Source organism: Poecile atricapillus, chromosome 14 (assembly GCF_030490865.1).
Source record: "Poecile atricapillus isolate bPoeAtr1 chromosome 14, bPoeAtr1.hap1, whole genome shotgun sequence".
NCBI lineage: Eukaryota > Metazoa > Chordata > Aves > Passeriformes > Paridae > Poecile > Poecile atricapillus.
Window position 1 is genome coordinate 12,361,007 of NC_081262.1, and position 18,500 is coordinate 12,379,506.

An 18,500-nucleotide genomic window follows, 5' to 3' on the forward strand; every position below is an offset into this window, starting at 1 on the left:
CTACAATAACAAATTGTTCAGCACATCAGACAGAAAAGAAGGAAGAGATAACACTCTTCATAGAAGGGTGGGCTTTGATTGAACAGGCTCAGGTTCTTGTTTGATCCAGCATCTTTCAAACAGGAAACACCACAAAAACTGGAAGCAACTCCCCTGCCCTTCCTCTGCACAGGAAAGCTGTTCCTAGGGTGACAAGAAGCTGAACAGCCAGTCCACTCATCTGCTGCAGGTGCCCTTGTGTGAGAGTTCACAGATCTAGCCAGAGTGAAAAGCTGAACACATTCTGCCATAGAGGACAGCACCAGGAAAAGGGAAAACACACAGAGTAGCAGAGCAAAAGGAACACACTCCCCGTCCTCCTGCCTCCACACCTTCTGCTCTCCACATCTGTGGATGCTGCCAGATCATCCCCTCAACAGCACTGATGGTTCCTGGCTTGGAAAACTTCCTACTGAGGTGGTCTCTGCTTCCATCACCGACACCAGCAGAGAGGAGACTTCAATGCAAACAAAACTCAAAATTTCCCACCCACTCCGTGCTGCTCAGCCCTGTCTATGCTCCCACTTTGTCATGAATGAATTCGGGGACAGACAACTTCTAGTGGTGGAGCTACTTAACATGGACCAATTTTTAAGGCTCCAAGAAGAGAAGTCCTAGAGAGAGTCATCCAACAAGACAACTGAATCTGTGTGATTACATCTGGCATCAAACCTCCCTGATGGCATGGTCAGAAGCACAGGTGTGACAGAGCTGTCAGCACAGGCTGCCCAAAGGTGCCTTGCCCAGATGGAGGGGAGGGAAGCTCTGTGCTGGGAGCACTCAGGCACATCTGTTGGAACAGCCACAGCACATGGACCATGCCAGGCTCTCCAGCTGCTCTGGACCTCCACACTCCTACCTGCAGAGTGAACTTCTCCAGCTTCATTTCCAAAGATGTGTTCTCCTCTGACAGCCTGCTGCGTTCAGCTTCCAGCTCCTCAATTTTCAACCTGGAGAAGAAGGGAAAATTAATAGACTTGGGGTGTCCCTACACAGTCCCACCACAAATAATCAAGTAAAGCATGAAACCAGAAAGAGTATCAGATTGTTCCTCCATTCAGTACCACAAAACTGCACTACTGAGGCAGCTAAAACATATGGTTAAAAGTGACATGTTTAGATGATGCAAATATAATTTGTAAAAGTGTATTAAAAATACACAATTTGAATATAAAGCGAGTTCAGCTTGGATACCTTCTGAACCACAGATTGAGTCTAGAACATCATGTTTAATAACCACCAGCAGCTAAAACCTCCATGAGGCATCAAATCTCTTTTTGATCTGATTTATATTTTTGGCCTTCACAATACTCCTTGGCAGTAAGTTCCACAATTTAATTATGTGCTGTACGAAAAATTAGTTCAGTTTGTTTTATACTTCACATGTGATTATTTCACTGAGTGCCCGTTAGTTCTGGTATGAAAAGTCATGAATAATTGTACCACACTCCCCTCTCCACACCACAGTATAGGCCTCCTCTAGTATTTCCTGAAGAATCTGAGTTTAGTCTTCCTTCACACCAAGAATTTTCCATATTTTTATGATTCTTCCTTGCTATTTCAAGTTTCATATAGACTTTTTGACATTAAATAAGCTGGAACAACAAAGAGCACTCAGATATATTCAGTGGTACAATGAAGATTTCTGCTTTATTTTCCACTTCCTTTCCAACAGCTTCTAGTATTCTATTTGAATTTTTAACTACGGAGCACCTACCTGGTGTTTTCAGAAAGCTGTTCACATTAATGTAAGATCTCTTTCTTGAGTGACAACAGCTCATTTAGAGCTCTCTGTTGTGGGAGTAAAAGTAAGGGTGTTTTTTTTCTTATGTGCATGGGTTTGGCAAATATTGACATGCAACTTCATCTCCCATCTCAAGCAGCATCCTAAGATTTCTTCTGAAATTCTGAATGTTCTGATAAGCTGAATAATTTCATATTGACTCAAACTCTATCACCTCACCCAGTAGTGACTCATAAACCCCTTTTTTGTGTTGGACAAGCTCCCAGTTCCAAATCAAAACCATTAGAGGACGTAGTGGAAAAACCCTCGGCATTGTGAAAACATTTATTCTTTGATTTTCCATATTTTAACTTCGTATTACATAAGTAAATTAACAGACGAAAAATTCATGAAGTTTAACAAAGTAAAAATATGTTGTATTATCTCTGGCTCAGGAAATCCTGGAGACAAGACAAGGAGAAGCCAGGAGAGGCTCCTGGCAAAGTACCCAGAAGCTCTGTCCTGTTCACATGGGCACCCAGCAGACACTACACCAGGACAGACCTCTAGGGTTTATATATTCTTATCAATCCAACAAAGAATCTCCTTTTTTTATTCCATCAAAGTTTCTTTATGACCTTTGGCTGAAAGCTTTTTGAAAGGTCAAATACATTAAATCAACCATACTCACCTTAGACAAACAACGGGTGAATCCTCCAGAGAACTCTATCAAACTTGTTAGGCAGGAGATATACGTATAAAAGATTAGATACAAAATTTTTGCTTGCATTTAAGTACAGAGTACAAAAGCCTGATGCTTCTTCAAGACCCTCCCCTTCCACATGCTAACTTCTTGGGATTAATTGTACAACTAATACAGAATAACACTGATATTTGGATTCAATTTTCTCAGGATCCTTTTCTCAGAATAGTCTTAAAATTTAATTATCTTGCTTAATAATACTTTTAAATGATCTAAATTAAGCTGAAAATCCTTGCACCATACAATAAAGAATGCGACCATCTGCCAATATCCCAAAATTATGCAACAGCCTCTTCAGGTACAAGGAAGAAGTCATCTCTCCTCTTCGTTTGGCAACAGTTCCAAACTTTTCCATAGAAGCAGGTTGATCTACATCACGTTCAGCACAGAAATGTCTCCTTTATAAATATGCAGCTTGGATTGCTTAAATTATTTGTAAGCCTGACCCCTGCTGGCAATTTTCAAATATTATAAAAGCTCATCTTTTTCTGCTCTTGGAAGCCTCTAAAATGCCGAAGAACAGTTTTAGCACTGTCCAGGCCATTAAAAAATATCATCAATAACTTTCAGAAGAGACACAAAGCTAGTGGGGATGGAGGATGCTGAAGCAGAAGACTGAAAAGGTCAGGAAAAATGGAAATTCAAAGTGGAAATAAAGCTTTTAATGATGCATTTCTAAATGGATTGCAGAATAGGCCATGAGGAGAGCAACACTTCTCAGAGGAACAACAGCACAACAGCTCCTGAAAGATCAGAGCCAGACACAAGACTCTCATCAGTACTTTCTCCATCCTTGACATGCTGAATTTTAATTTGGAACAAATTTCTTCCCATCCAGCCTCACAAATAATCTGATGCTGCTGTATCTGCCTGCAGAACTTGTCTCCGTGTGGAGGTTTAAGATCAGTTACCCTTTGAATATCACTCATGGCAGTGACCAGAAAACACTTCCCAAAGACCTGAGACACAGCTGTAATGAGGCTAGATTCAAGCCATTACATTTTTGTGCTATTTCACCTGCAATTTCAGGATTCAATAATCTGTTTGTGCCCTTTGTGCCTCGCTGCTGAGCAAGCGGTGATTTAAAGCCTGGGGCACTCCCAGCCAGGCAGCAGATACCACGGAATCCTGAAATGCTTTGTGGTGCAAAGGACAGTAAAAATCATTTAGTTCCCCACTCTGCTGTGGCAGGGACACCTTCCCCTACTCCAGCTTGCACCTGCATCCAACCTGGCCTTGGACACTTCCAGGGATGGGGCAGCCACAGCTTCTCTGGGCAACCTGTGCCAGGGCCTCCCCACCCTCACAGGAGAGGATTTCTCCCAAATATCCCATCTAACCCTGGCTTGTGTCAGCTACAAGCCATTGCCCCTTGAGCTACCACTGCATTCCATGGTCAAAAGGCCCTCTTCAACTCTCCTGTAGCCCCTTTAGGTACTGAAAAGCGACAATAAGGTCACTCTTACTGTGCCTTCTCTTCTCCAGAACCTACTCTGTGACCAGCAACAGGCACAGGAGCACCCATGAGCTGAGCCTCATCCATCCCCCTGCTGACTGCTCCTTGCCAGTGCCCCAGCTGTCAGGGCATCCTCCTCTCCTGGCACCACCTCGGGCTGCAGGGCTTCCTGCCCTGCTCTGGGTAAGGTCAGCCCACTGAGGCACAGGACACTCCCTGGCTCTCCTTCAGAGTCAAAATCTCCTCTGCACCGAGGAACAAGAACACTGCTGTAACATTTGTGCCAAGAGGATTTTGAGACTGACTACTGCTTTCAGCATTTATCCCTCTCCTATCTTATTTTTAACACTGTTAAGTGTCCTGGATCTCCAGTGGGAAAGCATTCAGAACCATTAGCAAACAGTTTGTGCTATTCCAGCTCTGCTTCCCAGCCCCCTGGGGAAAGCTTCCCAATGGCAAAGAGAGAGAAGCAAGGGAAATCCTATCTATATATAAACACAGCAAAGCATTTGCAGCTGGTGGTTAAAATATGGAAGTCAAATATTGAAAAAATATTTACTGGCTTAGCACTTGGATTTTTTTCATTCACGTATATTCGTGTATAGGGATGATTGTGGAGTGCTTTGGGATGCACCAGCATCCACAGAGGCAGCCTTGGTGCACACTCCTTGTGCCTCTTCTCTCCAGGGACAACTGCACAAGAGAGGTGATGCTATTTTATCACCAATTTGCAATCCTCCACTTGTTGCACATTGGAGTTACCTTCAGGTAGGGAGAACAACCCAAGACAAATCCCTGTGAGTACCATGAAAAGCAGACTACAGAAACACCTGGGCACAGCACAGTCGTTGCCAGCTCAATTTTTGGCCCAGAATGTTCTGGGTTAAAAGGGATCTTAAAGATTGTTCAGTTCCAGCTCCCCCACCATGGACAGGGACATCTTCCAATAAAACACATTCCTCCAAGCCCCATCCAACCTGGCCTTAAAAGTTGGTGTCTATTCAAGAATCAGCCTTGTACCACAAGAAAGGAAGAAACATCAGTTACTTTCTGAAATATCAACACCTTTGTCAAGTTTTGTGATACAGGATGAAACCATTTGAATTAATTTCTGGAGAATTCATTAACTTCTCCATACAGGGGTTTGAAAACATGAAAATATTTAATCTCTGGCAAGGATCTCTTCACCTGTCTAGAAGATTTTCCTGCGTTAGACAGCTGAACCAAGAGTTGAAGTCTCCACAGGCATAAGGTAAATTGATGCCACCTCCACAACCTTTCACAAGATGAAATTAAGTGCAAGAATACAGATTCATTGGCATTTGCTCAGCCTCACAGATTTCCCCTCTTTTAAAAACTGAGCTTCATATTGCCTCTACTGCATATTTCATTATCTCAAATCAGAAGAGGGAATGAAGAAAAAAAAACCCACCTACAGCCTCAGGTCCCCTGAAATGACACTTGTGAGAATCAGGAGACATCCCACTGTGTGTGTTCAGCCTGTCTAAAAACCTTAGATCATGAGACAAGGCTGCTCCTACTTCAGAAAGGAAAAAAGGGGGCAATCTGTTGGATTTTCAACAGCAGCCAGACACTCCAAAAGTCTCCCTGAGTCCAGAGCTTTTCAGTGGAATCAACCAGTGGAAACTCCTCCCACCATCACCCTTTTATCTTTGTTTTATTGGTTTTTAATGTTGTCAGCTATGTTATGTGGCTGCCTGTGGCTATCACCGATGAGGACATGTCTCACAGAGACCCCATCTGTGAACGGGGCATGGCCATGTGGAAAAGCTGTTGCAAAACAGGAAAATACTGAATGGAGCAGAAAATGTATGTGCTGGGAAGATGCTATTAAGGGATCCAGATGGCACTGAGATGGTGTTAGGAGCAGAGCAGACAGAATTCCAGCAAGTGTGACTAATGGGCATTGGCAAGGACATGAATTTCTTTTGAATTACTGTAACTCTACCCAGTCACTAAATCCACAGAAAACATTTAGGATTTACCGGGGTTGCAGTTTGACAGCAGAAAGAAAAAGTTCAGATTTGTTCCAGCTGAAAAGGCCCTTCAGGTTTTGCCACTTAAGTCTTCAGTGAAGCTCTTTTTAAATACATTCCTTTTATTTATAAATTCTGAAACACCAGTTTCTGCACAGTTATCAGCTTCCCTCTAAAAGGTGCTAATGCCCAAATGCTGTACCCTGCAGCACAGGAACTCAATGGGTTGACCACTATTTCTTTTCATAGGATCTGCAGAATATAAACAAATATTATTTCAGAGGGAGCAGCAAAAAGTGTGAGATATGACAGCATTTGCACTGCTTTTATTGTCTCTCCAGAAATTATGATGCTGGGAGAGAGTTTCACATTTAAAGTTACAAAAGGTCTGACGAAATAGCACTTTGTTCTCAAGAGAAGGAGGAAAAACTGATAAAGTCTTTCAAGTTTCTGCCTGAAAATTTACTTTCCATACTAAAGAAAAATGAGACAAAAGGTATTTTTCTTAAAAGCTCTCATTCACTCACAGGAGGTGAATACAGATTCAAAGGATTAATATGGATTTTTTTTTTCTCCTTTATGTCTCCCCTGCTTTTGTTTTCAGAATTGAGCTCCTAACCACGGGGTCTGTATGGAAATGCCTGGAGGCTCAACAATCCATTGCTGTTCTGCACACTCCTCTTGCTGGCTTCAGTGGTTCCTCCTATTTTTCACATTCCTTCGAGACAGCAGCTAAGAGGAGAGGCTGGGATCAGCCCAGAGGTGCAGACATGTCATCCTGGAGGTTACAGGATTTCAAAGACTACAATAAACTTCAGAAATGGAAATAACTCCTTCATAAACTGTGGCATTTCTTTCCCCACTTTCCAGTTTGGAAGTTTGTGTTCTTCCCTGTTTTCTCCCAGAATTAGTTTCTGGCAGTGGTGTGTAGAAGGAAGGAGTGACAGTGGAGTTTGTGTTGTTCTCTCCTTAGCAGCTACATAAAATTGAATAAACTGGTGCTGTTGAGGCCCACAGGAGGAGGATGAGCACAGCAGACCTAATCCCTTCCCATTCTGATCCCTGTTCTCCTCCAAACCCCTTCTGTTCTTTAATCACACCCACCCAGTTCATCGCTGCTGTATGGAGAGGACACATCCAGCTGAACCATGAGGAGTGTTCTGATGTGGATCACAGCACATTTTTCCTGAGCCCCAAAGGACTGGGGAGAATACAGTGATTTATTCTGTGTTTCTTTGAGAAGAAGCCTCTTCTGTGAAGAAAGAACTTGGCCCAGTTTCTCAAACAATGCACAGAAAATGCAAAATAAAATCCAACCATATCCATTGACTGCTTAAGTCTAGAAACATAAGAAAAAATCTTTATGGAGTCAATTCTGAAATTCTCTCCACTCAGATGTAGAGTCCCTGAGAGGGTGAGGAGATGTCTGAAGCAGTAATAGAAGCCAACAGTAAGGAAAAAGAAGCAGGGACTGGCTCACGGTGCTCCAGCAAAGAAAGCTCCAGAAGAAAGAGAATGTCTTGTATCAAGTCATTTACTGTTAGAGCTGAGCAGTGAAAAGGATGATCAAAATCAAACAAATCCATGCTTTGTGGAACAGCTTTGTAACTAAATAACCAGCATCAGGGCCTGGGACAAGTATTTAAATCAGCCATGACAACAAAAAAGTGGTTCAGTAAAAAAATTACAAAAAAGAACAGTCTGGAATTAGAATGTGAAACTCTGGCTGCTGTGCACCCACAGCTTCAGGAGCAAGAGAGAAGATAAACCAAAATATCAATGTGAGACAGCTGCAGAAGCTTGGCCTCTGCTGAAACAGCCTTCTGAGTATGGCCCATCATTGGAAATCAGCTCTGCACCATCAACCACCACACTGGGAATTGGCCTGGGCTTGGGACAGACTGTGTGTGAAAGGTTTGACACCATCCAGGGAAGGAGGAGAGAGTGAGATGAGTAGTCACAGAAATTCCTTAAAAACAAAGAGGGAAAAACATTATCTAGGAGCTTTAGGGCTGCTCTTGAGCTGAACCAAACACCACAATCCCATAACAAGCAGGTATTTGTGAGCTCCACTCATCCCTGCCCAGGAAATAGATTTTCATTCAGGGCAGAGCCAGACATCTCCATCCTCACGGCTGTCACACTGTGGAGTGGTCTGGATTATGTGGCAATCCAGCTGCCTCCCCCTACACACACTGTCCCTCAAGCTGCTCAGGTAATGGACAGCAAATGCTGCTCAGGGAAGCTAAACACCAAATAATGAGTCTTAGAGGGGAAAATAAAGAGCCTGAATGTCTCCCAGATGAAAGGGTGCTGCAGCAACACCAGCCAGGCAGGGAGAGACCAGGGAGGCACTGTAGAAAAACTCTGGAAACCTGCAGGTCCCAGAAGACAGCGTTTGCTGCTGGTTTTACTGATACACAGGCACGTTATTAATCAGGAGTGACAGGTTTCATGTTGCCAAGGAGGTGCTGAATACTCCTACAGCAGTGTAAACCTCAGGTTTCTGAGGGTCCAGCATGCCTTAGCAAAGGAAAAGCCTGGATGAGGAAAAAAACCCCACAAAAGGCAAAAGTTGCTGGAGACAGCTTTATATCCCAAAAAAAGGGAAATCACAGCATTTTCTCCTTTAGCAGAACTCAAACATACGATAAAATAAAAAAAGGAGATGTATGCCTTGGGCCTCCAGAACGATTACAGCACCTTGAGGGAACTACAGGAGCAAGTCCCCAAGATTCGGTGTACAGCCCTAAAATGTATTGGAATAGCTTAGCTGAACATGTGTTATTTTCAAACACCTCCCTCCTGCTATAGAACTGGGCTTTCAAAGCTGTAAAACAAGCTCCAGAGGCAAAGCACAAGAGCAAAGCCATAACATACAGGCCAGTAATTTCTGGTTTCTGCAGGATTCTGCTTGCTGAAAAACCTTGCTTTCAGTCCTATGAGGCAGTCACACTTTATTGTGATACAGCTGAAAATATAAAAGAATTAAGAAGTGAAAGTCCAGCCAAAGTCTTACATCAGCTGAGAATAAAATGCTCAGCCTGTGAGGACCTGACTCGCTCAACTTAAATAAAAGGAACTGTATTAAACACTCAGAAACAAATGAACTTTTCTGTGCTCGGTATTCATTGTGTCACCTGCTTTGCAATGGAAGCTATAAATGCTTTAATAAATACATGGAAAGGTTGTTTAGCTTCACTGTAGCTTTTGTAAATGCTCATGTATCCTCTGCTGAAATGATGTTTTGTAACTTCTCTTTCACTGAATCACAACAGGTACCCCTCTGCCATCTCCAGCAATGCACAAGGGGAAACATCCTTCTTTTATCTCCAGTGCTACACATGCACCAGCAGTACAAAAGCTGGATTCTATACCTCTTCACACTCATGCCAACAGATCCTGTATTTACAGTCGAGATTTGGTCAAAATAACAAATAAACAGCAATACTGTTTCCACAGGAAAGAAAGTCAACAGGGGGAATAGCGATGCAGGAGCCAGCTTTATGAATTAACTGACAGACCCCAAACATCAAAATAAAAGAGCCTGAAGCCTCCCAAAAGATAGCAAAGCTTATAAAGTATCCAAATGCAGGACAGATCACGGGCTGAGTGTTTCTGCTAATGCTTCATGGGGTTCTCACATCCATAAAAGCTGGTGAGAAAGAAAAACGTGCTCAGAAAAAGAACATCCTACTTCAGGAGTACAGGGAAAATATGTTCTGATCATCACCCCATTGCCTGAATAGCAGGCAGCCTATGGACACAGGCAGTCTATACACAGAAACTTCTTCATGCACAGTGAGCTCCTGTACCTGCTGCTCCACCAGGAGATAACAATAACCACAGCAGGCAGTGAAAATACCCCAGGCATTTCCCTTCTCATTAGTTCCACCAAAAAGAGCAGAATCTGCTCAGCCTTCCGCTTGCTTTGCCTACCTGAGCGTGTCCACCTCCTCCTTGGTGATGACAGTGCTCTGCTCAGCCGTGCACTGCTGAGACTTCAGGACCTTCATCTCCACCTCCAGCTGCAGGAGACACAAGGAATTAGTTCCTGCAGCACTGGTGAGGGCACACATGAACAGCAAAGGGAGGAAGAAATCATGAGGTTCTGCACAGGTCAGACTTCTCATGATCCAGATGTGAAGCACAACTTTTCTCATGTGAATGTCAAAACCCCACTTAACCCTCCCTTCCCCTTGCAATTCCTTTTGCCTTTCCCAACATTTTCTCCACAGTAGATGAGGCACAGAAAGTTGAATGTTACTAGCAAAGCTTCTGCTTCTCATTCAGATTATTTCCCCTATTTTCCCCCATGGATAATGGGATGTAGAAGACTGTGTGGTATTAGGAGCTCACTGGGATCTGAGGTTTAGTACAGATAGTTCAACCTCACTGAATTCCTCCCCCAGAAGAAATGAACCACAGGATTACACTGTCTTGTCCATGACAGCTCTGAGACACATACATTGAATCCAAAAAGACTGGGGAATATTTCCAGCACTTTCCACTACACATTTCTAGCTCTAGCTGCTCAGGTAGCTCTGGCTGAACAAACAAACAGTGAAGAATACTTTCTGCCTCTGGCTTTGTTTGGGTAGGAACTCACAAAAAAGTATTTCAAAACTCTACAGACATGAGAACTTCTTACCCAGACTCAACAATTCCCAGGCTCCCTGACTCGTAGCAGTCTGGATCCCTAATTCAGAGATCAAGACAATGCACAGACTGATAAAGTCCATATGTTACTTGTTTCTATACCCCTCAGAAAATGATTTATTATGAAGTATAAGCAGAGATAAACTACCTAGAGGATACTCAAACTTCTGTTCCAACACCTTCTCCCAGCTCAGACCTTCTTCACACACTCATCCTTGAGATTCTGGACTTCCTTTTGTCATCTGTCTTTTTACCACCTGTCGACTAATTCCCCTAATAAATCTGTTGACAGAAACAATATTTTTTCACCCAGGAGGAAAATAATAAACAATCCAGCCTTAATTATAGATGCAAAATTATGACCAGAGAGAGTTCAGCACGCAGCATCAGGGAAATAATCCATTAATACACCATTCCCTGCAACAGCATAGATTAGACTTGTAGAGCAAAATCACATTGCAATGGCAAACTTCTGCAAGCTTTTTGCAGTAGCTCTCCAATATTACAAGAAAAAGGAGCATCTTGTCACGGACAGTCATATTGCTCAGACAGAACTGAAGTTCTGACACGCTGCCTCTTTGCCCTTCCATGCTTACCAGAAAAGACAGGCAGAGCATGGCAGTGCTGTTGGCAGGAAAAGACAGAAAATGGATGGTTAGATTATGCTCCCACCCCTTTCTGACACCAAAGGAACAGAGCAGAAGAAAGAGCACCAAAAAATGTTTTAACCTAATTCCCCCTGACACCCCAAAACGCCTTGCATTCTCTCCCTGCCTGTCAAGAAACATCCAGGAATAAAAAATAAGCAAAGGCCCACCTGCATCATCAGGCTGTACAAATGTTAATGCATATTAGCTGCCTGATAAGATTATCACAGCCAGAAATGCTTCCCTCAATTTTCTGATTACTGAGCTTATCTCTCCCAGCTCAGCCCATCACAGATGGCTGGGGATAAAGCAAGCACACCAGATAATTCCAGGAATGTGAATAAAAGGTACTGGGATGAGGAGTAGGCTTCAATTCCAACCTACTTCTAGCAGGAAAACACTCATTATGCCTCCTGCTTCCCGTGTCTGCTATTAGGAGTTTGAGGATGCTTTCTGGGATGAGTGAGGGCAGCATTTGAAGATGGGAGTTGTGAGTTATTTATCACTGCCTAAGAGGACTCAGCCTCGAGTCCCTGTGGCACCTGCTCACCCACACAGATAAATCACAGCCACCTTCTCGGGGGACAAGGGGGGCACAGATGGGTGAGGAAGCTGCTGCTGTGATCTGGGGTCTCTTGTGCACAGAGAGGGGAGAAAAGAGAGTGTAACAGGAAAAGGAGATGGGAGAGTGAATGCACACGAGCTTGAGGGAGCTTGTGAGAAGCATCTCACTTGATACAGAGCGGTGACAAATCAGTGCCAGGTACACTCAGCAGCAGCAGGATGAGATTCTGCTGGGTTTCTAAGAATAAGCTGCTGAAGGAGAATGAGGAGGGAAGGACACATGGGCTGTAAGGGCATTTCATGTCATTTTCATGTCCTCCCAATTTGCAAGCGCCAAGACACCCTGGACTGAAAATCTGATGTGCCTGAGGTGAGAAGGGAGAGGAGGACACAGTGGTATCACTACAGATGAAACTGGCTCGAGGAGTGAGATGTTGACATGGACCTGCTTCCCAGAACTAGGATTAAAACTACTGGAGAGTTTAAAGTTCAGGCCAAGACACAATTTTGTGCCACAGGAAATTATTGCCATTCAGGGCTCACTAATTGTTTATGAAATAAGAAAGTAAAACAATTAAGGTATTAAATACTTCATTCAAAATGTGTTGTTTCCAGGTTTCATCCCTAGCAATCACTAGGAAAACATCCCTTACTGCCAATCTCACTGAAGATATTACAATATTCAGATATTAAAAATGGTATTTGTTATTATGTTATTAATGTTTTCTCCAGGACAAAAACAGTTAGTTGAGATGAGATGGAGTGGCTTACTCTTGGGACCCAATTCTGCTTTTCTGAAGGCAATACAGTGCAAGCAGCAAAATACAAAACAAGAATGATGAGAATGGCTAAAACCAGGGAATCTGTTGGATAAAATCCTAGAAGCAAGGAGCTTTCCAAGACCACTCCCTTTGACACAGCCTCAGGATTGCTCTGGGAATGGGTGATGAGCATGAAATAATTCACCACAGGGGCAGTCTGTCCCTTCCTGTCCACTTGTCCTCTCAGTACCTGTGCCAAAGAACAGCCTCAAGAAGAGATAAGGAAAGGAAGAGCCAAATCCCTCTTGCTGCTTTCTCTGCCTAATTCCCATCACTTCCCACTTCCTAAATTAATTTCCAGTCCTGGTCTCTCTTGTTCACCAGATGCCACTTTCAGCATGCATTTTATGCTTTTTGAACCAACTCACTATTCCTGGCTAAACTCTTCCAATTTTTATCAATAATTTTATGTGACTGGCTAAGCTAAACTTTTATTGCTTTGAATACATTAAACTAGTAGAAGCCATTACCAAGCAGAGAGGGGAAAAGGGCTGCTCAAATTACAGCTCACTGCTGTATTCCCCCATTCCATACCAAACGACCCAGGTCAGCCTTGATCTTTTAACTGGCATTGAGAGCAGGCAGGGAACATTGTGAAATACAGCATTGCATCTCTTGTTCTGAAAGCTGCACACGAGGGACCTAAGGACCTACAGCATCTGCAGGAGTTTCAGGGATTATATCACCCAGGATCAGACCCCCAGTGATAATCTGACCCTACAGAACACATCAGCAACTTGAAAAGAAACCAAGCTGTTATTTTAATAGTTTTTAAAGTTATCTAAGGTTTTTATGATAAGGCAGAATAATGAGCAATATCAAAGCCCATGAATGAATAAAACACATGAACAGGTACTTAATATTTTGAGGATGTGTTGCTCTCTTCTCAAAATATACTGGAGCCCCTTGTTCTCAACCTCCAGTGATCCCATTTATCCTGAACTTTTTTAATGTCTTTCAATTCTTAAGCAGGAATTCCAGCACAGCTTTATTACTCACAATAAAAAGTGATCAGGACACATACAGGATATAGACTATTTTTAGAATGTCCATTGTCAAAAATATGCAGAAGATGAAATGCAAATAATTTTTCCAAAATAAGCACCTCCGTGATTATTTACCAAAGGAGAAGGAGAGGAAGGAAGAACATGGGTGCATTTTCATCTAGTATTTAATTATATGAAATATCACTCTTCTCTCAGCCTTACTTTTAAACCTGCCTGGACAAGATTCCAAGAAGGTGGTTCTCCTCCAAGTGTTAATGACACAGCAAACACCCACAGCAGGGTAAGAAATATGTTCCTCACTGCTTCTCTCTTCTGTAGCAATTATTTAAAGACATATGAGATGACAGGAAAAACAAAATTATAAATTCATCTCCTGACAGCTAGAAGAAACAGAACTTTAGTTGATTTTCTTGATGTATTTCTGGCATTTGTCATTTCTGACCCATATTTGTCCCCTCCACGCAAGCAACCCTGAGTCCCTGCAAGGCCATGGACCTGTTGCTCCTCACAGTCAACTCCAGCAGATTTCAGCACTGATGGAAAAAAGCTTTCCCAGAACCTCCCACTGACCACTGCTGTCCACACTCTGTCTTCAGAGCGAGGCTTATCACAGGTCAGATCAGTCAGCCCTGAAAACCACGTACAAACTTCTGAGAATTTTAAAGCACTGCCCAAACCAATGATCAAATCTGTTCAGGGGACTCATTTTGGGTAATAAAGGACTCAAATTCTGAAGTATTTCAACTCACTGCCAAAGTAGGATTTGCATGTTGAATAAAAAAAAGGGGGGGCTGGTTTACTCGCCCACATCATGTACAAGCATTTCACAGAACACATGCTGGAGACATACAGTTATTATTTGAATAATGAGTGCATTTCAGTGAGGGGCTGATACAGCAATCCTATCCTGATGAAGAGTGTCTGCACGTCACTCAGCATTTTTGGAACTGTAAAAAGCAGGAAATGCTGAATCCATTATAAATGTCTAAAGGTTTATTTAACAATGGGCTGATGCAACATCCTTTGAAAGGCCTTCCTCAGCAAAAGAGCTGATTTTGAACAGCAGCGATAAATGGGAACTGAATTGCACAGAGCAGGCATGGAAAGGTGAATTGAGAGGTTGTGTTGGACTACAAGGCTCAACACAAGTCAAGGAGCTATTTCAGTACATAAATATTTAAAATGTATGAACACCAAGCAGACTTGGAAAGGAAGAGTGTACACTAAAATAGACAAGAACAGAGAAACGGGACCCTGAGTATGACCTTTACACTGAGGTCTGCAAACAGACAAACCAGGACCTTGATGTGACAACGATGCCATTTGTGCTTCTCTCCATTGGATGTAGCAGAGACTAAGGAGCTTCTCTGCCTCTTCCCAAAAGGCAGCACAGCAAGCTTGTAAATCTGGCATCAAAAATCCAATATACATGAAACACCAGTGAGTTTAATGTGGGTATCCAGCAATACCACAGCGTAGTAAAACACCGTGCTGAGCACCTCAGAGATCATTCTGCTCAGCAAAAGCAGCACCACCAGCTCTTCCATATGCCCATCACCCTGGCATTCCCAAAGGCTGTTCCCCCACAACTCTGCAGAGAAGCACATAGAGGGAGAAATAAGCCTCATCACATTTCCCAGTGAACTTTACTCTTCCTCAAAAAGTAGGACAGTACTTGTAAAACAAAATATTGCCTGTCATTTAGAAACAGGTAAAGCAGCCCAGGATTAGCTGGTACATTTTCTTGGGAAAATTAATCTTCAATTCCATTGCGAAACAAAAGCAATAAAGTAAAAAAAAAAACAGATATTCAACAAAAAGTGGTTTGGAACTACCCATCTCCCAACTTGGCTGAAGCAAAAAATATGGTTTTCTTTTTTTTCTTTTGGAAGATGAAGGCTGGCTGGATCAGAGTCACCAGTCTCTAGGGGTTCCACCATCTGTAACAAACTTGCTGTGCTTTTATCACTGAGAAGTCAGGGCTAGGAGCAACCTCTCAGCAAACACTTTCCTAAAAATGTACTCATGCATATCTATTATTGTAGATACACACACACTGGGAAATGGACATATGCTGACTTCTGCTTCTCTCCAATACAGCCTGGATTGTGGCTTCTCTCCTCCTGTTGCAGTAAAAAGAGAGCAATTTTTCAAGTTTATACCAAATGTCATTCTATTTCATTTCCAAATATAATCTCCCAGAGAGAAGGTTCGCTTGCCCTATTTCCAATCTCTAAAGTTAATACACAAATTTATATTCCTTTCTCCCACTCGCTCTCCTAAATTAAGAGGTGTAATTACTAGGAACGCTTGCTACAAACGAATGGAGTGCCAAGGGAGAAGGAGCTGTCAGGGCTGGACGTCTGCAGCAGCCACCCTCCCCTCTCCCCATCCCTGGAGGACCCTGCTTATGAGGCAGTTTCTATCTTTCCCATTAGCAGGGGTAGCTCACACACAGGAGCAGATGAGAACCTCTCCTTTCCAGGCAAGGCAATCATAAGGGACAAAATTACAAAATTAACTTCAGCCTGCCAAGACCCTCTGGTGCTTGCCAGGATGATTCTTCCCAAACCCACCTTTTGCCCCTCCTCAGCTCTGCTGACCTCTCAGGCAACATCGGGTTCCTTAACAACAGCAAAGAAATGCAGATCTGTGATCTAAAAATTCAGCCCCAGTCTCATCCCTCTCCCCCTTCCTCATACCCAGCACCCTCTCCAAAGGAAGATTGATTATTATAATCAGACTTAGCTCTGACACAGCATTTGCATTTTCAAAGCACAGCAAAGTCATTAACTAATTCATCTACCCCAAGGGAGCCTTAACGAGCATTCACCTCTCTCCCCTCTGATTCCCAATCCGCAGGCAGCCCGCAGCTTTCCTTCCAACACCTCCCCTCCACACTGTGTGGCACCAGCACAACTTGGGGGAACTCCAGACACAAGCCAAACTCAGCCCCTGCTGCAAAGGAACAGGAGGACAAATGCACAGACACCCCATTTAAACCAGCCACCCTGTGGTTTCCATTTGTAATCACGGTGGGACAGGGTATGGCAGGGAACAAATTATTCTGCAAAGTAAGGCCAGTGCCACATGAGTTCTAAAATGGCCCAAGCCTGAGCTGCCTGCCCAGCTGCAAGAACATGAGGAAGGAATCACCATCTCATCACACCCCCAAACTCACTCCTCCTGCACAGCCCATCCAACAAGCTCTTCCCCAAACACCTACAATACACCTTTGCCCCATGACTTGGCCTCCTGCCCCTCTCAAGTGTCTTCTCACATCCCACCACTACCAGATGCCAACCATCCCCACCCATCCACCTTCCCTGGTGCCATATTTATTTCTTTTTAGTTATCTGGGGTAGGTGCAGGATGTGATTTTGGAAATAAGCACTACTGGACATTTCAGATGCATGGAGCTGTCTCAGAGCTCAAAATTAACAAACCTGGAAAGTTCATGGGGAAGAAGAGCAAACATCTTGTACAAGAGACACACCGAGCAAGGGAACCGAAGATGTTAATTTAAACCAATGAGTTTATTCAAGTATAATTACACATTTCAACCCTCACTCCAAGAAAGGAGCAGACAAGGAATCTCTTCCTCCCAGCCTGTCCTGCCCACGCTCGCAGGCACCGCTACGAGACCTAGCTGCCACGGCTCGACAGCAAAACACCTTGACAGCTCAAAGTCCCAAACCCCTCTCTTTGCTCTAACAAGTCATTCTGAAGAAGGATCACCTAATTTCCATGTTCATTCAGCTCAGAGCTCTCTGCTGTTACCAGCTTCGCTCCACCACTTCCACCAGGCGTGTAGATGACTGTTTCCTTTAATTACTACCGAAAGCTCCTCCCAGCCAGGGAGAACAAAACAGCTGGTGTCCACGGAGAGAAGGCAGCTCTGGAGTAATTAGCCTTAACTGGCTGACACCTCCTACCCATTATTCCTGGTTAGAACAGCAAAACACAGAATAAGAGGCTGTTTAGGGAACCTGTCAAGGAGCCAGACTGGATATGCCACATCCCTGCCCAGTGTAGCCACGGTGTTGGCACAATGGAGCCGTCTACTCTTGAGAAGAGCATCACACAGATCACTTCTTTCATTCAGGAATAGGCACATTTTGCTAAAATCAAGTCTTCTAGCAGCTGTAATTTACAGGCAAAGCAACAAATAAATCTGCAAAGTTGTCATACCTCCTCCGTACAGAGTTTGAATACAGTTTGTTTCCTGAAAATATAGCCTCGAGGAGTTTCCGGAGCATTCAGTCAACAATTCTCATCAAAAGGGAGCTTGTAATCCCATCTCTCACTCCCCCCCATCAGTTTTCTCGTTGAAAAATCATCACATAATAGACAGTCAGAAGAATCTATGCAGTTACCAAGCACCTAGGAAGATCAAAGGGGAAAGAGGAATCCAACATCCAGTTTTGTTTCTTTGTTTTCTAACATAAATACAGTAGAATCAATCCTGCTTAATACTGTGAAGAGAGCAAAGGAGCCTTCACTGAGTGCTTGAACTTAATCTTCTTTCTCTTGCTCACATGGAACAACACACAGCCTGTGCTTTTAGGAGCAGCTCTCTCGCTCCCACTGCAGCTCCAGACCAATTTTGCAGCTCACTACAGCTGGGAGCACTGTTTGCTGGCACATCTTGGCAGGGGCCAGCAGAGCTGCCTGCTAAAGCTGCTCTCTGAACTCCCAGAGTTGGGAAATGTGAGGATGGGGCAAGGGGCCCAGCTATGGGAAAGCAGCAGCTCTCCTGACAGGGCCCCCCAGATGCTTCAAAGGAGGCTGCAGAGCCTTGAAGGAACCTTGTTCCCCAAAACC

General features: G+C 43.6%; 1 protein-coding gene across 3 annotated transcripts in view; it reads right to left on the reverse strand.

Moving 5' to 3' along the window:
• The window catches only part of MAD1L1 (mitotic arrest deficient 1 like 1), a 346,214-nt gene that overhangs the window by 153,085 nt on the left and 174,629 nt on the right, over window positions 1-18,500 (reverse strand). For all 3 annotated transcript variants that reach the window (XM_058849980.1, XM_058849981.1, XM_058849982.1), the window contains 2 exons: window positions 9,918-10,006; window positions 899-989 (listed from right to left, as the gene is read on the reverse strand). In XM_058849980.1, coding sequence (XP_058705963.1) covers window positions 899-989; window positions 9,918-10,006 — 180 coding nt within the window. The remainder of the gene's footprint in view (window positions 1-898; window positions 990-9,917; window positions 10,007-18,500) is intronic.